The sequence below is a fragment of the Artibeus jamaicensis genome, unplaced genomic scaffold, assembly GCF_021234435.1.
Source record: "Artibeus jamaicensis isolate MK-2021 breed Jamaican fruit bat unplaced genomic scaffold, CSHL_Jam_final contig_519, whole genome shotgun sequence".
Taxonomy (NCBI): domain Eukaryota; kingdom Metazoa; phylum Chordata; class Mammalia; order Chiroptera; family Phyllostomidae; genus Artibeus; species Artibeus jamaicensis.
This window is the reverse complement of record NW_026521871.1, coordinates 30,538,722-30,563,830: the sequence shown is the minus strand read 5'-3', so window position 1 is coordinate 30,563,830 and position 25,109 is coordinate 30,538,722. Positions and strand designations below refer to the sequence as shown.

At 45.1% G+C, this 25,109-nt stretch overlaps 1 protein-coding gene across 3 annotated transcripts in view; it reads left to right on the top strand.

Annotated features, from left to right (window-relative positions):
- Positions 1–25,109, top strand: part of NEK11 (NIMA related kinase 11) — a 215,089-nt gene that overhangs the window by 144,993 nt on the left and 44,987 nt on the right. For all 3 annotated transcript variants that reach the window (XM_053669392.1, XM_053669391.1, XM_053669393.1), the window contains 2 exons: positions 682–845; positions 21,128–21,188. In XM_053669392.1, the coding sequence (XP_053525367.1) occupies positions 682–845; positions 21,128–21,188 (225 nt within the window). The remainder of the gene's footprint in view (positions 1–681; positions 846–21,127; positions 21,189–25,109) is intronic.

Here is a 25,109-nt window from a genome sequence, read left to right as displayed (position 1 = left end):
TAATATTACATCAAGTACCACAGGTAGCCTGGCTTCAGTTTAGCGGGTGATCTTCTCTTCTTTCTCTCTTTTCTTTTTGGTTTTAAATAAGTGCCCTGTATGCATGCGAGTAAGTGGGGCCCTTCATCTCAAAAGCCTTCATAGCTTGTTAGGGAAAAATCGTAACATTTTCTTTAGCTTCCCAGAATACCACTGCTGTATATCCTATCTATCTTACCTGGTTTCACCACTAACATTTTCTTTTAAAAAAAAATTCCCAGGAAGAGTGCTGACATTGTCTCACTACAACCACCTCTGCAAAAACTGTGTGTGTGTGTGTGTGTAATAGGGGCCCCGGCCAAGGCATCTCATCCCACTTTTGCTCCTAACTGACCTCATTTGTAACATAATGAGGACCCCTGCCTAAAGATGTGAAAGGGGATCATTTCTTCTTGTTTTTTGGTTTTATCCTTCCATCTGAAAAATGTGGTTGCAAATAGAGTCCTTCCCCTCACTGGTTTCATTTTGCTGAGTATTTATTACTTCCAAACCAGATGCTTTCAGAAGCTAAGATTCAGCTTTACACTCCATGGAAGCTCTGTCAGTACAGACAAAATATTGGTCTAGGGGGAAACACAGGGGATCCTAGCCTCATAATGTTAACTACTGGTGGGCCATGACTCTGTTTATTCTTTGTTTCAGGGATCCCGGAAGACCCACGCATCGCTGAGGAGTATTATGCTGACACGTTTGATTCCTGCTCTGAAGATGGTGAGGAAGAGGAGGAAGCAGAAACAGTGTCCTTGGGACTGGAGGAACCGGAGGAGGATGAGGGCTCCCAGCCTGATTACAGAGCAAGCCAGCAGGTGCCTGGTGGGGCTGTCCGGGGTACTGACGGGGCTGCGGCTTCTCAGAGAGAATCAAGGAAGTTTTATGAGCTGAAGTGGGGCAGGGGGAACTAGGATTTGTTATAAAGGCTCCACGTGATGACTTGGTTTCCAGGATCCAGGGGCAGGTAGGGTCCCCAAGGAATTCTGAGAATCTGGCCTGGGCCATGTCAGTGGGGAAAGGGCTGCAGCCCCCAGTACTTATCAATCAGGGAGAAACACACTACGTTGTACATTGAGGAGCCCCCCCACACACACACACAACTTCGAATAAACAATGAAGTGTCCCTGTAGCAGGGAGAAGAGGATTTTTTAAAATATACTTTCTGCCTGGTAATCAGATTTGTGAGTCATGTCTCTGCACAAATTAGTTCTGGGGATGAGGTGCAGAGATCCCGGGCTTGGGAGATGATCGTTCTGGCCAGTTTTAGCCTCTGAGGGCCCATCCTGACATGCAGCGCTGAGGTCTCTGAGCGTGTGCCCCTTCCATACGTCTCTTTAACCACAGCAGGGCTAAGCCCCACGTGGGCCATAGGCCAAGAAACAGTCCAGCGTGTGATTTCTCTGTTGTGTGTCTGTGGGGGAGGGGAAGAGCTAGAGGAGTGTGAGGAGAAAGCCGACGGCCTTGGGCAGTTCATGCTCAGACACTTTATTTTCTTCTTAGGCCATGGCCTACTAACCTTCTCAGTCCTAAACTTCCATAAGGTACTGACATATTTTATTAACTAGAAACCATTAAACTAGTAGAATAAAAGTCAATCAAGGAGCGCTTGTGTTCATGGAACGTTAATTCAGAAGGATTGTTTTTGTAGTGGGAAGAAGATTGCACATAATCCATTCGGCCACTTAATGAAGACTCCGTGATAGATCTTAATGTTGAATAAACAAAACAAATAAGAAATGTTCCTGGGTTCTAAATGAGAAAAGGAGAGAGAGGCAGGGAGAATGGACCCAGCACGGCGTGGACGTGGGGCTAAGCAGAGAAAGGGATGAGAGAAAGAGGAGAAGGGAGAGAAAAAGAAAGGATGAGAGAGAGAGAAAATAAGAGACAAATATATGAGGAGAAAAACGAAGGCATGAGAAAAGTGCAGAGTCCGGTGGTGGCTAATCAGATTGTCAAAATGAAAACACTTTCCTTATACCACTTCTGCGTTTTCCCCAGTGGACTCTGGTGCACACCACCACCTCCTACCACAAATTAAAATGCAGTTTCCATTTGCTTCCGCGCCACTGTCCAAAACAACTGAGACAAATGTTATCACAATAGTGTGGGGCCATCATTCTGTGCCTAGGGTTGCAAACAGATGACATGCAAAATGTATACTCAATTTTTGCTCAAAGCGTCAAGTGGTAAAATTTTAGCTACTAATATTATTACTTAAAATGTTTTTAATAAAATAAAACCAGCTCAGAAAACCATATGAATATACTATATGGCAAACACCCCCCACCCCAGGTAAAAAAAAAAAAAAAAAGACCTTTGCTGGTCATTTCAGAAGTCTCATCTTTGGCATACTTGTTAGAACATAGGGTTGGAAATCAAACTGCCCATATGAATCGAGTGCTTGTGACTTATGCAAGTTATTAAACTTCACTGTTCCTCGGTGTTCTGATCTGAGACATGGGAGAATAGTGGTTCCTACTTCACAGGATAGTTCTGAGGATTAAATTAAGTCATGTAATATATTTAGAAGAATGTCCTGAATATAATAATGAAATTAATAATGAGATATTTGCTGTTATGATGATGAAGTTACCCAGGCTTCCTGTGGTATTTTTATGATACTGCCAAAACTCTGTAATGTGAAAGTGAGATTTTTAAAACCATAGTAAAAAAAAGAGCAACCTCTTCTAATTTCTTAGGACCAGAGATAAATATAGGGAAGTCTGGGCTATGCATCTGTCATATGTGATATGATTATGATTGATTTTAAATAAATCTGTTGGGACAAGATGTTAAGATCTCTCGCATACATGATGGTATTTTGTCTCACCAAATTCCTGTTGGGTAGTTATTCTTATCCCTATTTTCCAAATGAGGAAACTGGATTTCTGAGAGAGCAGTAACTTGCTCATGGCTACACAGCTAGGGAAGGATCAGAACCGTGCTCAGGCCCAGGTCTGGCATGTTCACAAGCCAGTGCTTTTCTGGTACAGAAAGGGTATCTCCCTAGAATAGAAATCACAAGTGAGTAATTTGTATTAGAGACAGGTAATTACAATCCCAGTTGTTTTCCCTAGTAACTAAATATAACTTTGCTCCTCAAAGTTGGTGGCTGTGGGGTCGTGATGGGGTTGACCCTTTCTTTTGTTAGGTTATTTTATTAGCAACACACTAATTACAGTTACAGAACTGTGCTGAGACCCACTGTTGGCTTTGTGAACTGAGTGAAACCTGTAGCCATCTCTGGGGTTCTCCTCCCCTCTCTTCTACCTTGCCCTTGACCCCTGCATGTGCCAGGGTCTACTTAGGTGGTCATCATACTCATGGCTTTTATGTGAGTATTTGGATCAAAATGGGTTCCTCTTCCTCTGGATGGGCCCAAAGTCTCAGAGTTTTTATTTTGAGGGAAGAAGCACTTCCAAGAAGAACAGCCGCGGGCTTCACTGGGACTGATGGCTGAGTCCGGCGTGCCAGCTAGGATGACCTTTCCAGCAGCAGTGTCTCCAAAGCAGTTTTTATTAAGTACCTGATTGCTGTCGATTGTCGGTTGCTTCTTTGCTGCAATAAGTAGGACATCAATAACACCTTTCCCATAGTGATTATATTATTGTTGGTAGTTTTTCTATGAAGTTCATGGTCACTGAATTGGACCCAGCCACTCAGATCTCAGAAGCAGGGGGTTTATGGCCGTCATCATAGCAGGGTTCTCAGGAGTGTTGATGGAACCTCGCACTGAAAAGTGTTTCATGTGCTCTAACGGACATGCTTTGGGGCTGCAGGCTGGCGGGTGTTTTCGTGGACCCTTCTGTCTTCCCCTTACTGCCTTTGCATCGTTTCCCCACTCTGGATCTAAGTATGTCCCATGGGCAGCAGTGACAGACATACTGCCTGGACCACGGCGACTTGCCACAGCTCCCCAGGAAAGGCTCCTTTTAATGAACGTGGCTTCTATTGTTGCTTGTTTGGGACTCTCAGGACCAGGGTGTTTGTTCTTGCCAAGATGAAGGGCTTCGACGCCCATTTTCCCAGCTAATTCTGAAGTTTTCCACGTTTTGCCTAAAGCCTCCAGTGTTTTTGAAATCCCATCTGCACAGTGAAGCATTAGAAAAAGCAGAAATGATCTGCTGGGAATGGTGCCAGGGGGCAGAGAAATGGACTGGCCAGGCAAGGCCGAAGATTCCACTGAGGACTCTTGGATCAGATCATTATGGGAACAGGTGCTTCTAAGGGGTCCTCTGGTAGGAGAGTCATTAGTTTAATTAAATTGTAATTACTGTAACGATAAAGGCTAACATTTCCAGAACCTTCATTCTATGCCCAGTACTTTATATGCTGTGTCAGTTCAGGCCCCTAGGAAGCACCTGACACGGCAGAACTAGAAGTAAAAGACAAATGCCTGGGAGACCCTTCCCCACAATGTGGGGTGACTTCTCCACGAGTCCCCCCGGTGCCACGGACACGTGTGAATAAATGATGACTGAGACATGCTGAGATCTGCTTAGGGGAGGAGGAGTGGGCTGTGGCCAGTTTCTCAGGGGAGACAAAGGCCAGCATCGGCCAGCTTCTCCGAGGAGAAAAAGGCCCCGAGCGCCCTCTTCCATAGCCTTTTACTGGGTTGTAATACACAGGAATACAGGGCGGCAAGGATCAAACCATACATAACACTTCAAAGAAATCTGAGGGTTTCAGAGTCTGAGTCAGTGTCTGTCAGGAAGAGAGTTGCAGAAACTTTGGGAGAGTACTCAATTCCTCTCGGACCCTTATCATATGAATGAAAGCACTCTTAGCAGAGTAGATTTCACAGGTTTATCAGGAAGTCTTTGTGGTGCCAGATTTTTCCCCAGGACACACTCTAGCAAGGCAGGGAACTGCACCTCTCCCCAACAGGTATTCAGGCGAAAGGGGATTAGAGCCAGGAAGCGCTTCTCCCAGAGTACATGGGGACTCAGGCTTTGTCAAAGCCGGGGGGCGAGAGTCCACTGCTCTTTGTTGCAGCCCCCCTGAGTCCTTCCATGAAGGCCTCCCAAGTGATCGAGTCTGGCTTAGGTTGCCCCCCGCTGCGAGGGGTCTTACCCGTCACTGACTTCCGACCAAGCTCTGGGGGCAGGGAGAGGAACTGAGGCAGCGTTTGCTACCAGAGACAGGCTTTGTCTCCTGCGGCTGGCATTCCAAAGGTCGTCTCTCGCCCTTAGCCACGAGGGATCCAGATACAAATCCTAAAACTAGGCAGAGCGGTCTACAACACCACAATGCTGGTCTACATCTTTGAGGGTAAGAATGAAAAGGAAGGAAGGAGGATCAGGTGAGAGCCTCTGGCTGGGGCGCACTTCTGGAAGAAGTCTTAGCCAGGTCGTTAGAAAGTAGAGGAGTGCTCACTGGCACGAATGGCCTGTTGTGTTTCCCGGGAGCTGCCCGGGTGGAGGTAGCCTGGGTGTGAAAACCGCATTGGATCCTGCAGACACAGCAGCTTTGGGCAGCCAGCCCGGGACACAACGTGCACCAGCCTCACTCCTGAAGAGACCTGTAAGTGGAACACCTCCGTGCTGCCACGGATGCGTTACCTCCTTTAATTCTTGCAACAATCTTTTGAGGCGTGTATTCTAGTTGAGCAGCATCAAATGAGAATTCAAGTGGCTGGTGGAATTCAAAAAAGGACGAGGCTGAGAGTGAGGAAGAAGATGAGGGTGGGAGGAAGGAGAAGACCATGGGTTTAAGGTTTCAGGCAATTTTCCCTGACATTTCAATCAATTAGATGCCCGGAGTGAGAGTGAGCCGAGAGCTATAGACCCAGAGCCCCCCACTGCATCTCAGGGCCTGCTGTCTCTCAGATTGTGAACTTCCTGTTGAACGACTGCCCTAGACTTACGGGACTTAAAGATGCGTGTTTTACATAAAATGCACTCCCTAAGCGTAAGTCATCTATTTCATTTGTGCTCCAAAAAGAACCAACAATGGATGATATTTGTCTGTAATTGACTGTGGCACTGGGCACTAACTTTAAATTCCAGGTGTTTGAAGGTGGGGCTGTTGTGATATCCTAACTTTGCACAGGAGGCAACTGAGGCTGAGTGAGGTGAAGAGACTCCTCCAAGAGCTGGGCTGTCTGGTTTTATTTTTGGCCTCTCCTGCGTGCAGCCTTCTCCTGCACAACTGAGTGAGCGCACTGGGTGCGAGGCAATGGCCTGAGGGCATCGCGTTATTGGTCCTTTGGGGACACCTTAAAATTACTGATCAAAATTACTGAGATAGGTAGAGGCCAAAGTTTATACCACGTCTAGGAAAGGTGTTGAATTATGAAAATGAAAATGGAAAAGAGCCCGCCTCACACATCTGTTAGTCAATGCAGATTTCTCTCCTCCCACTGTGTTTGTATAGAAGGTGCCAGAACTTCTGAGTCCAAACAGTAGGGCTGATTCACTTGCTACTCACATGGTATGACCTAATTAATTTAACCTCATACATGGGAGGGGACACCGTTTGTCTTGAATTGACCTGAGTGGGCGCCAGTTCTAAGAAGCAGCCGGCCTTGCTAGAGTGGTAATCAATGCTGGCAGATTGGGGGGCCTTCTGTAGACCCAGCGTGTGTTCCTCAAAGGAATGCCTGTGATGCGATGGTGCCCACTCTGTCCCTTGTTTTTCCAGGGTCGTTTCCCCTTCCCTCTCTACCCTCTCTTGTCCAAAAGCGTAGCTCATTGTTGGTCAGACCGGGACCAGCAAAACCTCACCTGGGACCTATCCCAGTGGGCTCTGTAGAAGGTCACAGTCCCTAAATCTTTTGAATTGAAACCACTGTTTGGTTTAGGATAACACCTCCATTTCCCCTCCATTACCAGAGCATGGAAGGGAAAGAGGGAAAATGATAGGGTTGACGTAGACAGAGCAAGACTGAGCTGGAGTGTGAAAGTGTCCGTGCTGCCTTTTCGGTGTGGAGGGCGGCAGGTCGCCAGCCTCTGCTTCCTCCCTGTGGATGAGCAGAGCTCCGCAGGCAAGTGGGGCACCGAGGGGACAATGACAGACACTGCAAGACCTCCCGCCCGTGCTCTGCTGTGCTGCCCCTGGGGTGTGGGGGGCGGGTGGGGAATGATGAGAGTGGCGGCCAGGTTTATGCTGATTTTTACAGCACCGATAAAACGCGTTGGGGTGGTACTTGGGGGCTTTTCTCTCTGGTGCCAACCTTCCCCACACACACACACACACACACACCAACTCCTGCCTCGCCAGCAGTCACCAGAGCTGAGCTGCCCTGACCATTCAGGGCACAGAAGAATCCACAAAAAATATGCGAATCCTCCCGAACAGCCTTGCAAAGAAAAGTCCCATCCCACTATTTTGTGATTCCTTTACACAGATACATTTCATTTAATTTTCTGAATATTTTAATCACCTGGACAAAGGAAGTAAACACTGTTTCGTGGTGTCCAGCCTAGGAGCAAAGGAGTGCGACATGTCCGGGCCATCGTCGGAGGTGCTGTCTCTGTCACTTGCAAATCTGGAAGCACACAGGGTCACCTTACACCAGAGAAACCAATAGTCGTCATTAATGAAGCAGAGCTACCCTGCTGCTGTTACGTGGAGTGCGAACCCTTCACAGGCCACCCCACTTTCTACCGACAAGCCCTTTGTGAGCTTACCATTTTCTATCCCATGTACAAATGGGGAAGCTGAAGGGCGGAGGGGAACTCTTTCAACCTCAGTCAGCCGGTCCGTTGACAAAGCTGGGATTCACACCCGAAAAATGCTGCATCAACTGGTAGGCATTCGGGGTAAGTCTAGAACCCAATGAAGAAGTTAGTAAAGCCGAAGACAAGGAGAGGCTTGGGATCTAAGGGACAGTTCCAAAATGTGTGAAGAAGGAACACGACCTGACGGTTTCAAATTATGTTTAAAACAGGAATAAAGCTAAACTGGAGTCACAAATAGTGATCTGCAAGGAAGAAGTGGGCATCATGAGGTTACCTTTGGGAACATGAGAAGCCTTCTCTGTTCGTTGCAGTGAACCTTCCTGACCGTGCAGGCCTGCCTTCCCCAGACCGTCAGACAGGCAGCAGGTAAAGTGACAAGTAGTTGATCAAGAGCAAGTGAGCGGCTGGGAGGCAGGCTTCCCTCCACGCCGCTGGAACTCCGGAAAGGAACGGCAGCAAGGAGGGGACCGGCCTCACTAGCTCCCGAAAAATCCCTTGCCCCTGTTCTTGGGTGGGCATCACAGTGCAGCTCTGTCAGGCCTGCTCTCTCTTGTCCTTCTCGTCGTCCTTCACACTTCGAAACTGTGGCCCGAAATGTCTTAGATGTTCTGTATTGGATACCCATGGATGTCTTTGAAACCCCACAGAGACAGACTTGCTGCAGACTTGGGCATGAATAAGAGACAGCTGCAGTTAGGAGGTTTTAATAACAGAGTAAACAAGGCATTCGCGGTGAAATGTGGACGCATTGACAGTCACGTTTCAGTGATTCCTAATTCGGTGACAGAGGCGTTTGATGTTATCGGAGCAGGGGGCTTGTTTACAGTTTTTTACAGATGTGGCTCTGTTCTCATCGTCACGCTGACGGCCTTTTTCCTCGGCAGAAGGCCGCCCTCGGCGGTGAGATGGGAGTTAGGACGTCAGCTTCCTGATTTCGGGGCAGCCTCCACGAAGGTGCCAGCAGCTCTGCCCTCCGGCTTTGTGCTAAACGGCATCCTCTGTCTTCCCATGAATTATGAATGCGGAGAAGCAAGGGCCTGGCTTCTAATGAGATCAAACTGAGATGTGAGAGGGTCACCTGAGTGTATAGAAAATAGATAAGGTCACCTTGGTGTTTTGGTTTCTGTAACTTAGTGACATTTTTCAAGATGTAGATGTCTCTCATCCTTCAGTGCTATCTCTCCGAAGTCTGGGCTCACGCATGCAGCCTGCCCAGGGCGGGTCGTGTGGACCGCTAGTGGACATCCCGAGCTAAGCGTGTCCAGCCCCAGCCCCAGTCCGAGATGACTCCTCCCTACCCAACCTTGACTTACGTCCTTTCACTCACATTACATGTTAAATCCGTAACTAAAACCCATTGGTTTGACCTTTCAAGGTCTGTTTAGAATATGATCCATAACCTGGCACCTTGCTCCTGCTGCCAAAGCCACTGTCACCCCCTCAGTGGATTGTTGCAATGGCTTGTCACTGGTCTCCCGATGACCCCCTCATCTCCCTCAAAATAAAAGGCAGAGCCTGTTCAGGGGCCTTCCAGCAGCCTGCGTCCCTGATGGCAGGGACCCCTCTTCCGTCACCGTGAGAAGTTAGACCAGCCCCCTCGTTCCTGGGACTCACCAGGCAGGTCCCTGCCTTTAGAAGCCTGGAATGTCCACCCCTTCAGATGCACAAATGACTTTTTCCCTCTCTACCTTCAAGTCTCTCCTTGTATGTCATCTTAGTGGGGAGGACTCTGACTACCTTATATAAAGTAGCACTTGCTGGCCTGAGAATTCTCTTCCATTTCCCTGCTTTTCCACTGAGAGAGGTGGGGGTTGGCCGGGAGGGGGCACGGGGAACTCTCAGGGGTGAGAGAGATATTCCTCATATTGTTGTGGGAGGTGGCTACAAGGCTATTTCCTTTTTTAAAATGTACTTGATTATACGCTGAAGGTCTGGGCACTTCACCGCATGCAGACCTCAATAAAAATGCATCATCAACAGTATCATGAAGAGAAGAAAAACTACAAAAGAACCTTCAACAGAATTGTGGTACTCAACTACTCAGCTGTAAAAAGAAGAAAATCTTACCTTTTGCAACAGCATGGACGGACCTAGAAAGTATTATGCTAAGCAAAATAAGCCAGGCAGAGAAAGGCAAGTACCATATGGTTGCACTTACATGTGGGATCTAATGAACAAGATAAACCGATGAACAGAATGGAAGCAGACCCGTAGATACAGAGAACGGACTGACAGCAGTCAGTGGGGAGGAGGTTTGGGGGCTGGGCGAAATAGGGGAAGAGATTAAGCAAAAAAAAAAAAAAACACCCTCACAGACACAGATAACAGTGTGGTGATTAGCAGAGGGAAAGGGGGGGGGGGTAGAAGAGGGTATAAGAAGAATAAATGGTGATGGAAGGGGACTTGACTTGGGATGGTGAACATGCAATACAATTTACAGATGATGTGTTACAGAATTGTACATCTGAATCCTATATAATTCTGTTCACTAATGTCACCCCAATAAATTCAATACTTAAAAAATAATTGTGATATTCATATACATGTAATGACACATGTAAATCCTTAGCTTGCATCAAGGCCACCCTTTCAGCTTCTTGCGACCCATGCATGATCTTCAGCTCTAAGAAGTCCTGGATACACTCAAATGTGGTCCCTCTGGGAAAAAGGGTGAGTCCAGAATGACAAGGTGGGTAGGGAAGAGGGTTCCGTATGGTTTCATCCTGTGGGTGACTGAGAAGTACCAAGAGTGGGAAGGACTCGGCCCCTTCACCCCTTCACACTCACATCCACTGACAGAAACGACCCTTGAATGGGACGAGGTACCTGGGGCGCAGGTAAGATGAAGCTGAGCTCCTATCTATGACTGGAGCTGTAATGGAAGGTTCTATGTCCACTCTGTACACACGTGTACATCTCTGCCTGCTGGGGACTGTTCAGCAGACAGAGAACACTGTGTCAGGCCTGGCAGCACACCAGGAAGGCAACTGTTCCCATTCTTCATGAGCAGCTTTCAGCCACTGGAAACGTAAGACACTTTGTATCTTTGTAGCCCTGAAACTGTCTATGTCTGCGTTCATATCTATCCAGCCTTTGGGAGTCGGCTCCCCTGCCAGGAGAGCGCTCAGGGTGTGACACAGACGATGGGCCTCAAAGTACAGGAGCAGAGCAGAACCCTCGGGAGGCTATTGAGAATGTCTGAAGATAGATGTACCCCAACTGAGCCCTCGACCCAAACCAAGGTCTTAGGCAGCTAGTTCATTCATTCATTCATTCATTCATTCATTCACAACTCATTTCTCAAGGGGCACATTATTGTATACTAGTTACCATTTTACAGATATCATTGACAGACCTCTGTATCCATATATGCAGCTTCCGGAGAGCTGTATAAATTGTTTTCATTTACCTAACATTGTAACTGAAGCCTCTCCCGTCTGTGTATCTCCAACTCTTCCTTTCAGTGGTGCTCAGAATTTCTGTTAAACATATATTTGTTTTTAGCCAAGTTACAGTTCTCTTTCTTTCATCGAACAAGTGAATGAAAGACATTCGGGTTGGGAAGTGGAGTAGAGGATGCATCCTCTGAGTCTCTCTGCCTTGCCTCTCTCTGGCTTCTGCCTCTGCAACCTTTTCTTGATCCGCATGGAGGCCAAAGGTCCTTAGACTTGGAACAAACCAACCTCCTGGGACTAGTCTTCTCGGTGGGTGGGTTCTCACTGCTCTGTTCCCTCCGGGGAGTGGCAGAGTCTCCCTTCCTTCCTTGTTTCCCTTTTGCACTGAAACCCAGTGGTGGCTCGAACTATCCACCACGCCTGGAGTCTCTCGGATAAGTGATTATCAGCAATAGTTGAAGAAACCTGCTTCAGAAGGAGATTTCTTCAACTGAAATATCCATTCCAGCAATTTGAGCAGAAAGTTAACCTGGGTTCACTCCAAGATGCTGTGCATATTGGTTGTATACTCAACAAACATTTTTGAGCATTTTGTTTATCAAATATATTACCGGTAATACAGCGTCCAACAGAAGTACACCTGCTTGAATGTGGTTGGTAGGGTAGTAATATGGGTGTAATAATTTATAGTTTTAATTTGAATATTTCACCTAAAGTGCCATATGATGTGCTTGACTGTGATATTGTTATGTTACAGAATGACATGCTTATGATTTTGTAATAAAAAGAGGCGTTATTTGTGCCAGACCCTGTATATGCCAGGCATGGAGCTATACAAATGTTGGCATTTATAAATGCCAACCAAACCCATTTCACAGATGGGGAAATGGAGGCAGAGATAGGTTAAGTAATTTGCTCAAAATGCTTGACCAGCAAATGCCGGTGCTGGATTTAAACCCAGGCAGCCTCGCTCCAAAGTCCAGGCTCTTGGCCACCAGTCCGCGCCCGTCTCCCTTTGTCCTTTCTGTCGGACCCTCAGCTTCATGGCAGCAGGACCCTCTCCTGGGGTTTGGATAAGACCTGCTTCATTCTAACTCGTCTGGCCATCAGGTTCCACTTGGCAGGGATTGATCTAAGATGAACATGCAATCAATTCTGGCCCAAACATGTGAGGATATTCCTCCTTGGGAAAGAGGGGGGCCCTGAGGATGCTTCAAAAGGAACACACAAAAACCCTTCACTTAGGCTGTTTTATTGTAGATTTTTGATTACTCATAGCTGAAACTGTCCTGGGCGATAGAGATGCCAACTAAGTTTTTTTTTCCTAGTAGGAATATTGGTGTACAAATATGGTTACATAACTGCTGGATTTATGTTTTCAAAATAGCATCTTGTCAACTTTTAACTCACAGTTTGGAATTTTTAAGGGATGCAGTGATGCTTGCAATACGCCCCCGTGACACAGTGCTGGCAGCTCACCTCTGAGCACTGGAGGTGAAAACGTAAGACGCAGTGCAGCTCTAGCTCAGTGTGAAACTCGCAACTACATTTTTGCTGCTGTGTTCTCTTTTGAGAATCTTTTTGAAGGGTTGCCCATTGTGTCTATCAGAGTGTTAGATTCCAACAAAATAGTTCTCACCGACAGTCATCTTCCTGGATTGAAAAACTGTTTTTTCCACACCACTGAATTCTTAACGATTGGGAGATTCTTGTGTTTTCCAGGAGTCAGAATTCTCTAATTATATCAATACAAAGTTGACTTGGAAGCAGTAGAAAGTGCTTGGCAATTGCAGGTTGGTTTTTTAAATGGTACAAACAAAGGTTTTAGAACATTAAAAAAAGTGTTAACTCAAATTTAACATTTTAATTGATATCCAATATATCCATGTATGGTTCACAATATTGTGCTATGTGACCTGGAAGACTTCAGTGAAAAGTGTGATTTTTTTTTTTAGTTACATCATCCTCTGATTCACCACTAACATATTTAGTCCTACACTTTACATACGTGAGTCTCTCAGATATTTCATGGATGAAAACAGGAGTAAAGGGGGGATTTGCTTTTGCTTTAAATATGTTATGTATACTCTGTAATATATGTTATTATCTATGGTTTGGGTGTAAATTATAGTTACACCCCATCTCACCCCATGCATGTGGGGACATGTCCATCCCACTATTTTCAGTGCAAAGCTCAGCAAACAAAAGGCATCGTGTTCTCGCAGCCATGCAGGGAAGGCAAAATGCCCGAGTCTTAATACCTAGATTCTCCTTCTTAGAGGTCTTTTTTTTTCATGGACGTAACTTTGCTTAAAGTTGTGAGATACATATAGTCAGTTAATCTGTGGGCTGAGATATGGACTCAGATATCTGTAAGAATGCAACAAATATCATGGCTCTAAATATTGTGGCTTCAAGTTAGCACAGCAGGTACTTTGCACTCCAGAGGGTATTTGGAAACATCTGGGGGTATGTGTAGTGTCACAGCTTGGGGGGAGGGGACATAGTAGTAGCAGCTGGAGGCCAAGGATGCTGGTCAACATCCTACAATGCATAGGACAGTTCCCTCTGATAGTCACCCAGTCCAAAGTGTCAGTAGTGTCAAAGTTGCAAAGTTCTAAGTTAGCAAAACAAGTACATGTAGCAATTCCTTCCAGGTTAAAGAAACATCCACACTAATTGAACAGATGAGTATTCTCTAAGGCAACCAGTCCGTTCTTGTACTTCTTTCATTAAAGAAGTCTACCACTGAACTACGTCCCTATATCATTCACATTGGTTAGAGTTTGCTCTTCAAATTGCCTGTGGACCAGCAGCATCAGCAGCAGTTGAGAGCTTGTTAAATGCAGAATATTAGCCCTACCCCAACTTGCTGAGTACGAATCTGCATTTTTCACCAGACCCCTGGATAATCCCTACATGTAGTGAAGTTTGAGAATCACCAGGTATGGGAACCATGCATCTGCTAAGTGAAAGGGGACAGCTAGTTGCATTCCAGGCAGTCATCAGCTGCTGCAGGACGTTAACAGTCAGGCCTGGATGTTTGCAGGACCTCACCTCCAAAGCCGATCTGTGACTGGAAACCAGGCCAAGAGCTCCACTTCCAATTGGAAGCGCCCCCCAAGCACAGGGGTGAGATAGGAATTGCTCCGTGCAGGAGTTCCCTGTTCACTGCTTTCACTGCCTTTTTTACACTTTTCTCCAAAGGTCCGAAATTCAAAAGAGAGTGAGAAATTCATCAAAGCTCACTAATTTTTTTATTTTCCACTTACATTTGGCATTCAATATTATGTTGGTTTCCAGTGTACAGCACACCCAAGGAAGTGAACCCCCCTGACATGTCTAGTACCCACCTGACACCGCAGGGTTAGTACAGTGTTATTGACTGTCTGCTGTACTTGACATCCCAGCACTATTCTGTAACCGCCACTGTGCACTCCTTAATCCCTTCGCCCTTTCACCCAGTGCCCCAGTTCTCCTCCCACCTGGCAGCCATCCTTTTGTTTCCTTCATCTATGAGTTTTTTCTGTTTTGTTCCTTATTTTTGTTTGTTTCTCTTTTGAATTCCATATACAAGTGAAATCCTATTGATTTGTCTTTCTGGGACTAAATTTTAATGTTCAGATTAGCCCAGGATTTGGCACAGGCCCGCTGCCACCCACGGTAAGAGTTACCAATTACAAAAATACTGTTTCAATCTCATGTGTGCTCAGCTCTGAGCCAACAATGGCTCAAAAGGCCTGGCCTCTGCCCTCACGGAGCAAATAATAACAAACCCAATAATAATGTGCCTCTGGGGAAGTGTATCCAAAGAAACAAGCAGGCGCTGTGATGGGGTTGACCGAAGTGGGGGTAGAAACCCAGTGTGTCCTGCTCGGAAACCTCTGAGCAGGACATGAGGTGGGACTCTGAGGATGTGAATGACAATCTGTGGGGCAAGAGCCTTCTCATCCAACGAGAAGGCCCCAAAGGGGGAGAGAGCTCGGTGTGTTTGAAGAAAAAAGGTTCGTGTGGCTTGTGCACAGTGAGTGAGAGAGAAAGTGGAAAGAGATGAGGTTGGAAGGATCAACGGGGCTGGATCACGCAGAGCGTGGCGAGGCGTGACAGGATTTCATTTCCTATGTGGGGTGGGGGATCCGGAGTTTGTTCTGTTCACAGCAGCAGAGTAGTGGTGGCCGCTGTGGTGGAAATGGATTAAAGTGGGACCACAGTGGAAGTGGAGGGAGACATATGGAGGCTGTTGCATGGTCCAAGCAAGAGACAAATGTGGCTTGAGCTAGGATAGCTATCAGACTTATGTTCGCTTCTAATGTGTGGTTCTTTATCTTTTAATAGAAAAGAAGGACCTTTGTACTGGTTTCTCAGCTTGGCTTCTGTAATCCTACCAGCCACCTGATGGTTAAGAACATACACTGCAGGGGAAATTTGGGGGGGGATTTATGGATCAAAGACCAGTGAGCCCCTAGGAGTATAGGCAGGAGAACCCTAGGAAAACATGGTCATCCCTCCCAGCCTCTGTGTGTGCTCACTCCCATCCATACAAATGGAGCATCTGTCCCAAAACGGTAGGCTGAGGCTTCACCTGGCTCCCTTGTCCATATACATTTGGAACATAAGCGATATTTGATAAAAGTCTCCTGAACAGAAATATAACTGGACTGAAGTGAAGTGGCACTTGTGTGTGTGTGTGTGTGTGTGTGTGTGTGTGTGTGTGTGTGTGTGTGAGCACATACTGAATCTTTCACCAGCTCCAGGGTGAGGTAACCTGGACTATTTAATAGACGGAAGTGGTTGATAACTAAATGAGAGGCTGTGCCGTGTGATTTTCACGGTCCTGTGAACCTACCACCTGACTTCCTCCTTTGACACGCTGCCTAAACTTCTGCTGTTAGAAATGAATTCCTCCAATATGAGGTTATATCCCTTATTGAAACACAAATATCCCGAGATAATGCATGAGCCTTATCAATCATCTTGGCTTTAATGGATCTATAATATCTTTTCTTGAGAGAAAGCAGGTTTTAATAGAGAGGAGGATGAAAAAGTGTGAGGGCATCATAGCTCATTGTGAAGAAAATGTACTGCGTGGGTTGGTTGGGAGTGAGAAGAAAAGGGCAAGAGCAGAGAAAGACGATGGTTTCCAAAAGTTCACAATCCGACTCAGTAATTCCCTTCCTAAATGGCTAACCTAGAGGAGTAATAGACATGGGCAGACATGTCTGTGCACAGTCATTGCACAGTCATTGCACAGTCATTGCACATTGTACCACTGTGATACCATTGCAGTGGTATCACAACAAAAAAATGGAAGCAACCTAGATGTCCAATGAGAGGGGTGTGGGTAAATTAATATGATGAGGCTTTACAGTATAATGTTTTGCAACCATAAAGTTATGTTTCTGAAGACGCTTTAATAGCATCGGACATGTATATATTCTATGTATGCCATAAATCTACCATATAACCTCAGCTACCTAAAAGATCTATGTAAAAGAGAATGACTAAACATCTGTATATACAAGGTCTTTCCAGAAGGTAGCTAGCCACATACTATGAAAAATGAAGACATTTATTGAAGAAGATACGAGAAACATTGTACATAGGATGATGACACCTCAGTCCCCTTCAAAGTAGGCACCTTGGGACCACACACAGTTGTCATGATAAAACTGGCAATTACCAGCTGCCCATAACTGCAGCCTTCTGAATCATTCAAATAGTTTCCGTGGAGGAATGTTCAAGCTTAAAACAAAATTTGATGCAGATTTGTTGCTCTACTCACTCAGTCATGTTGAATGCAACGGCCACACAGTACACACGCTCACTCAATTGCATCTCACACCCCCACTGACTAGTACAGTGAAGTCATCATTGTTCACACACGCACATCCCAGTCCACTGTCCTTGGCTGCCAGGCTACGTCAATGTCACGCAAACCCTTCTCGTTATATTAACAATGGCTGGACTCTGTCTAGATAGGTGCTGTATTTTTATGTATATGTGTTAATAGCAATGGAATTCTGATGATGTTTCTTTTCTTTTGATATTTTTATATATGTTCCAGATTAAAAAATAATAGGAGTTACTCAAGAACATATCATTTTAAAGTATACATACAAACATGTTTAAGAGGAGAGGCTGCTCCAGACGTCACAGCTTTGTCTGTGGCTGCTGGGCAGGCCTTGCTAATTATGCACATTACAGATCCAACTGGGCCACTTGAAAACGGCTGCCCTTTTCCCTCTAGAAGCAATTCTTAATTCATTAGCCAACCTACTGCATCTGCTTGTGGGAAAATCTGGGTGTGTGAGCTTGAGTCTGTGGGATGGTGTTTCAGAGTTGAATCTTAGACAACACTCCTCCTGCCCTGAGGCATGTTCTTGTTATAGAGGGGTCAGTGGTTATGGGGAAGGGGGACTTGGAGAACATCTTAATCAACAAAGGAGACATTTGGTTAGTTTCACAACATTCAGAAATCAGCTTCTGGCCGAAACGATTGAAGACTTGACATCTAGCAAGATGTGGTTGTTCTCACAGGCTACTTAGCTCCAGAAGATACCAATTTAAATCTATAAAACACTGAGGAAATTGAAAAAGTTTCAGTCAACAGCATGAGCCCCACATTTCTCCAGCCACAATGTGTCCCTGAGAGATGTTTTTTGTGAGTGAACTTCTTGCTGAAGTGCAAACGTGGTGCAGAACACCAGAAAACATCTCCAGAGAGGTTCGAGGTTCGGTTTCATTTGCCTCCCTTTTCTCATGGAGGTGGGTGTATTTGTATTGGGGTCACATGAGTTCAATTAAATGATAATCTCTAGAACACTAGGAATGAGTTGGTTGCTAAATTAAGTGTAACACAGTAAACAATCTCTTTAATTCCTTTCCTAAATTGTGATTTAATGTAAAAAATCTAGTAAGTTCTCCCTTTGTCAAAATAGAGAAAATTTCATTTAAATGTTTAAAGGTACAGTTGGCATCTTGTTTTATTCTATGGCTTATAATTTATTAATACCATTTATTTGGTCCTCGAATTGTTCCAGATTTAACCAATAGAAAAAATATGTATGTAGAAATAGAGACGCATGTAGATCGGAGGATCTCAGCCACAGGAGACTTTGCCTTTTATGGAATGTCGGGCAGTGTCTGGTGAGGTTTTAGTTTTTGTATCTCAGGACTGAAGGAAGGGATGATAGGAGCACCTTACTAGGCTTTGGTCTGTATACTCAGATCTGCAGCCTGTGGAGAAAATGACGTGTCCCTTGTTGAACATGTAAGTTCAGCTCGGTCCCTCGTCGTCCATGACCTCTAGGGTCACAGTCTTCAGGGGCAGGGAGGGAAGTTAGCAGAGATGCTTGCTTGCTTCACCATGAGAATGCACACTCTCATGTTGAGGCTGTATTTAGATGGAGAATCAGTGTTCTGCTTAAACTCCTCTTCAGAACCTGCATTTGGAAGCTGTTGGTGAAGAACCCACCTCTCCCTACCCAGCCTCTCTTCAGTTGTGTTTTGTCTCCTGGATGCATTATATTTTGTATATAGCAAGGAATCGTTCTCCAGTGTCCTTCCAACAGCATCATGAGTTCCTCTGGGTCAGGGGCCCTGCTTTCTATGGTACATAGGTTCAGCGTAGGGACCAAGAAGAGTTCAAGTTCTGGAGACACACTGCCTGTTCCTCTTCTTACTAGTTGCATGACCTTATATTAAGTTGCATGCTTATATTATGGAACCTGTTTGTGCCTCACTTTTCTCAACTGTTAAATGGGGAGAAAAATAGCACACCTGGTAGAGTTTAAATAAATGAATACAGGTAAATTGGCACAGCGTGGTACATATTAAGAGCTTAATAAAAGTTAATGTTCTTTCATTCAGTCAATCATTCATTCTATATTATTGAGATTATCTCTGTCCTCACCCACCCCTTTACAGTGTTTCCCAGCCTCTGTGTAGGAAGATGTAACTGATGTTTTCCAGTCACCCAGGCGCCCTACGGCCCTGCCTGACTCTTGCTGACCCTGCCGCATTGACTCAACTCCGACGCTCATTGAGAATCTCCATGCTCAGTGGCAGCTCAGTGATTGAAACTTCTTCATCCTTCATGTCTCTGTCCCTTTCCCATCTCATCTCATCCTGTCCAGCTCTCTTATTCCGTCCATTGGTTATTACCAACAGCCCTCACACTGTGCTAAAGAATTTTTATTTCAACTGCTTCCAATAAGAGCCCTGTGTGAGAAAGAGGCCATTATTCTCCTCGCTGTGCATTTAAGGAAACTGAAGCTTGGAGAGGTTAACAGGCGTGAGCAAGGCAGCAGAATTGAGAAGTAGGATGTTTTTCCTCCACTTTCCAAGTAACGGTGTATTTTCAGTAGGGGAGAAGCCACTGCATAGGCAGGCTGTAGCCCAACAGTTGATGCCATGTTGGATGCCAAAGTTGAAGTCTTGTTTGACTTCCTTGCCAATCACAGAAGCAGGAAGAGGCCTGTGCAGATTTAGCATTTATCATGGGCCAGGGGCTGTGCTAGGTTCCAGGGCAAAACAATGGAAAAAAGTTGGTCAATGACCTCAATTTGTTTAGGGTCTGAGTTATCTTTTACTGTGTAATGAAACACCCCAAAACTTAGTGGCTTAAAACAATGACTTATTGTTTCTCAGCATCCTGTGAATTGTCTGGACTCACAAGACAGTTCTGCTCCACATGGTACTGTTTAAAGTCACTTGTGTGGCTTCGTTTAGCTGAGAGTGTGGCTTGGGGGTCCCATGCCTGACAGTTGGTGCTGGCGCTGCCCTGCGGGCCTTACATCTCCAGAGCCTCTCACCATGTGAGCTCTCCAGCAGGACTGCCTGGACTTCTCTACATAGTTGTTGACTTCCACAGAGTAAAAATGGAAGCTGTGTGGTCTCTTTAAGGTCTAGTTATAGAGTTTACACAGCACCACTTCTGCGGCATTCTGGGGCCCAAAGCAAGTTACAGGGCCAGCTTGACAGGTGGAGAAAGGGACTCCACCTTTTGGTTTTCTCTTCTTCTATTTCTGTGCCTGGAACCTGCTCCCCGATTCCCGGGCTGGGCACCCTGGTCTTCAGTTAGTGCTTTCGACCTCACTGCCAGCACTGACCAGACACACCTTCCTCGTCATTGCCTTGTACCTTTGAAACGTGAAATGGTGCCAGATTGTACCACACGCATAAAAAGTGGCTGTCCAACCCCCACCGATGTTATAAAATGAAACACAACACGTTTATATAATACTCCAAGTAGCTTATTATACTACAGTCCTTTTTTTCTAAAATCCAAAATTATTGCAATATAAAATGTGTTGCTTGTTTTGAAATGGAGCAGGTGAGCCATAAATTATTAATTTCTCTCAGATTAAACACAAACCTGAAAGTAATTAAGAATTCCATCTCCCCAGATTGTTATGACGCTGTTTTGATTATTTCCAGTCTCCTGGGTGGAGGACAGGTATTCACTTTGTACTAGAGACAATGTTATCAAATCCAGCTCTGGGACTCCCCGCAAACCCTCAGGGAGTGTCTGACTCCTACTGAGGGGTTAGGCAAATAAGGGCTGTAATTCTCAGGTTTATGACTTCCTGAAGACCGTACCCATTTTAAAGACCGCCTGGTAGAGGCACTGTCCAGGAAAAAAGCATTCACTCAGTTTCTGCTGTATTATGTTGTAGATTGCATGAAACTATGGTTAAATTCTAATGGCATGTATCATTTCATAAATTAAATGAGTAGGATTGGTTCATTACTGAAATTCAGAAAAGGCAGAAGCACACAAAGGATAAAATAAGGGTCACCCACCTTGTAGTCAAAACCACCGTTAACAATTCAGTGTCTGCTTTCCCAGTCAGAGAGAGAAACGTGTTTTTCTTCTTGTAAAATGGGGTCATACTGTAAAATAATTCTGCAGCCAGATATTTTTGTGTGTTTTGTTGTGCCTCAGTGTGGCAAAATCATCTTTCATGTTGCTAGAGACCCTTCTACCATCCAGGTGGTAACTCTTTCTTGTTTTGACAGGGCAGTGACATTGAAGCGCTGGTCAGGTGTCTGGAAAGCGTCCTGGGTTGCACCTCTCTAGGTGAGTTTCTATGTTCCCAACATAATGATACTTCCTGATTCTAGTGGACCACCCAGGAACTGGGCAGCTTAGAAAGAATCTTGGAGATATTTCAGCCCAACCTCCTCCTTTTATAGATGAGGAAACCGAGGTAAGAGCATCTGAGTGTCGTGCCCATGGGCCTGGGAGTCTCAAAGGAGAGTTGTTTGTTATTGTTGTTAGTGACCCTCTGTCTCCAAGAATAAAATAATTAAAATTCAGTGATTTATTTTGATAAAATGGTGGCCTAGCAGTGCTTACTGTCTGGTTTTACAGGTTTCTTTGAAGGGAAGTCTGTCTGCCTCACTCCCCCTCTAGGAACAGACTGTATTCAGGCCAGCCAGAAGGACCGTGACCCTGAAGGTCAGCTAGTTATTGGAAGAGACTGGGTCTGAAAAACAGAGTTGAAATTTTTTTAGCATGGTTAGTCTCCATATATGAGATTGCTGTGTGCTCCAAGGATAAAGCCTTATTTCTTAGTTTCTTCTTTTTTAAATCCCCAAAGACAGCTGTGATGATGTCTGGCACTGGACGATACATTGTCATTTAAAATTTTTTTAGTTATATGACCAAAAGCCATCTCTTTGAAGGGAATGGCAGACATACAGATTGAGTTTTTAGGTGTGCCAGCATTTACCACTTTTTTAGTAGGAGCTTAATGCTCAATTTGTAGCCTTTTTCTAGCTTGTTCCACAGCTCTGTGTGCAAAGCATCAGTATAGCACAGCTCCCTTACTTGTTCTCCTGACTGTCCTGCTGGGATCTCTTACTACTATGTGCAGTAACACTTAGTAGGCACATTTAACTCCCAAGAATGGACCTGAGGACTAGGAAGTCTTCCCTTTGGCTGAGTCCCTTTTTCTTTGACCTCAGTTAGATTGCCTCAGTGATTTTTGGACTGGGTTCCCTGGGACCTCCAGGAGCCGGAAGGGGGGCGGTGGCGCCGGGCACTGGGCCAGGCTAGAAGCCTGGTCTGCCCTGCTCATCTCTGCTTCTCCAGAGCAGATCTTTTAAAACTTGAAGAGAGACCACACCTGCTCCTTTACCAGCTTCAACCAAGATACAAGTTTCACTCTGTGAAACTGTTTTATAAATTAGATTTCTGCATATAAGATTGTGTCTTGAAAAAGATGGATTCTATTGCAAAAGAAATTAACAGTGAATTGGAGATATGATATCTAAATTCCCTCCTGGACTGTATGATTTTATAAAAAATGAGCATTAGAAACATGGAATAAAAACACACATTTATCTCTGCCTGGAGCTCCACAAAATGACAGAAAAGAAATAAGTGATATAAACCCACAGGAACGAAGGGAACAGGAAAGGACATGGGAGCGGGCCACAGCTGTTAGTGAACTTGAGAAGATGGAAAGCAGCTGAACGAGTTGGTGATTTAGAAAATGGGGAAAGGTGAAAGCTTAGTACCTAAGATGGGTGTGGGAAGGAGGAACGGGAGCCACGATGGGGGGAGCACGCTCTGGGGCTGACGCACTGCCGACGGCACCAAGGAGGTAACTGAGCATGCTCTCGAAATGCCTGTCTGTCTGGGGTGGTACTTACAGCTGGACCCTCACTGCGGACTCCAGGCACTTCTCTCTGTTATTACACAGAAGCCATGAAGAAACCTCCTCACATAGTCTCACAGGGGATGCGACTGCCCGGGTAGCTAGTATCTGTTTTGCTGTAATGCCATTTCTGGGAAACTGGCCGGTTATAATAATAGAGCTGATTAATCGCTGTGCTTGTTAATATATGCCAGAATGTTAACAGAATCTGAGGGACAGTTTAAACTTAAATGCATGTCGGAGTATAAGCCTTGTCACTTAAAAATGAGATCTCTGTGAATTGAGCTGGACTTTGCTCACATTCAGCATCAGCCTATGCGTTTTGTAGCCCTGAAAGTGTCTATGCAGTCATTTGACGCCATCCCCAACACCAGATTTGGGTTTACTTCTGTTTAATACAGGGACAGTGTATTTTCCCTTCTTGTATCACCGGGGAGTAGAGAGGATGAATAGGTAAGTAAGCATTGTGTAGCTTCAACAGATCCTGAAAGAAGGTACTCTTTTGAATTCCAAGTTCAGTTTATCAGTCTCCCCTATGCATCAAGGTCACTTTAAAGCCTCTAGATCTGTGGTGCTCACACTTGAGCATGGGTCAGAACTACATATAGGGCTTTGAAAATGCACATCTAGTGCGTGCTGAAGAAGTCGTCTTCCTAGCAGTTTTCAAGTGATGCTGATGGTCTGGGTCTGGACCACTCTCACAGAGCCATGCAGGCATATAAAGTTTAACCTTTTTCGATGTTTGAGAAATTAGCTGTACTCCTAGAGAGAATTCATCAGTGGAATGACACAAGTTCTTGGTAAACTGTATTTATAAAAGGGCTGTTTGTAGATCTAAGCTGAATATCGTCACAGAAATAATTAGAATAAAAGCAGAGTCTTCAAAATCTCTCTGCCCATTAAGATTCCTTTGGAGTGTTGATATGTTTGATTAGTTTGGCTTTTTGAAAATGGTTTCTCCTCGGTTCTTCCATTGATCTTTGGAAATAACTATTTAATCTCTACTAAACATTGTGACTAATATACACCAGAGAAGGTGGCAGGGCCTCTGAATCCCTTAGAAACTTCATTTGCTTAAGCTCCACAAACTCTAATCCACTAAATGTGGGGATGACTGACAGCCACTTAACCTTGCACTGTGGTGCTTTTGACCTTGACAGAAAAGAACGTGTTGTAATAATTACAGTGATTTCAACATAGTGCTTTATCTTTGCTTGCTGACACATTGCAACTACTCCTTTTGGAGATGATGAGGGCTATTTTGGATCATGAATGACTTGGATCATTTTGATGCAAATGCACAATATTTGTTTGCCACTATCCCTTCTGTTTATGCATTAGAGAAATTTAATAGTTTCTATCAGTTCTTTAAAACTTGAAAGGATGCAACAGATTCAGAATTAGTGGCAATTCCCAAAGAACCTGCTATCTGTCTCTTACCATGGCAGACCCATTTGCTTGGCAGACGTGTGGTGATGGAAGCAAGTAGGGAAAAGGTCTTGTAATACAAATAAATCCCTAAAACACTTTTATTAATCATCTTTAGTACTAAACTCTTAGCAAAGGACATTCTGTATATTACTAATGCCTAGGAAAACATTTCCAGTGATTGAGTTTCCCATTTCCCTAGTTAAGACAGAGTCTCAGCAACCATGCAGTCATTCATTACTCATACATTAAGATTTCATCCAAGTTCACGTATGTTGTAGAGGAGAGGTATTAGCTCCCAATGATGTGTTGGGCCTGGATCCTGCCACTAAAAGCTTAGATTTCTGAGGAGAACTAAGACAAGAACCTAAATAATGATACAGCGAGAGAGTTAAGGGTTCCAAAAATGGGGGTATTGCTTTTATTCAGGGAGACAGAAGTCCTGAAAGAAGCTTGAAGGAGAAGGTAGCACCTGAGATCATTCCCGACGTAAGGATACACTTGGCCGTGAGGAGATGCGAGGACGGCCCTGCAGCTGCAGGGGACGAGACGAGGAGGAGCGCACGGGACAGGCAGGACCAGGCAGGCTTTGCGGGGGGAGGGAGAGCAGTTCCGCAGGTGTCGTTGGCCCGAATCATCACACTGTGAACAGGGCGTGGAGTGTCCCAGTAGCTGATTTTTATTATTTTCTTCTAAACAAATACAATCTTCTTTTCTTTGAAAGGGTGTTCACTAGGATCTTCCAGATCCACTGCCCTTTGGTGTGGAGGAGGGCTTTCACTGCCACTGTCTCCGTGGGCAGTCACAGCTGAAAAATGCGGGGTCTGCTTGTCACACGCCTCTTCTTAGCCTGTGTGCACACTTAGTTGCTTATTAAAAGTAAGACCCTCCTTTTTTATTTCATTTTG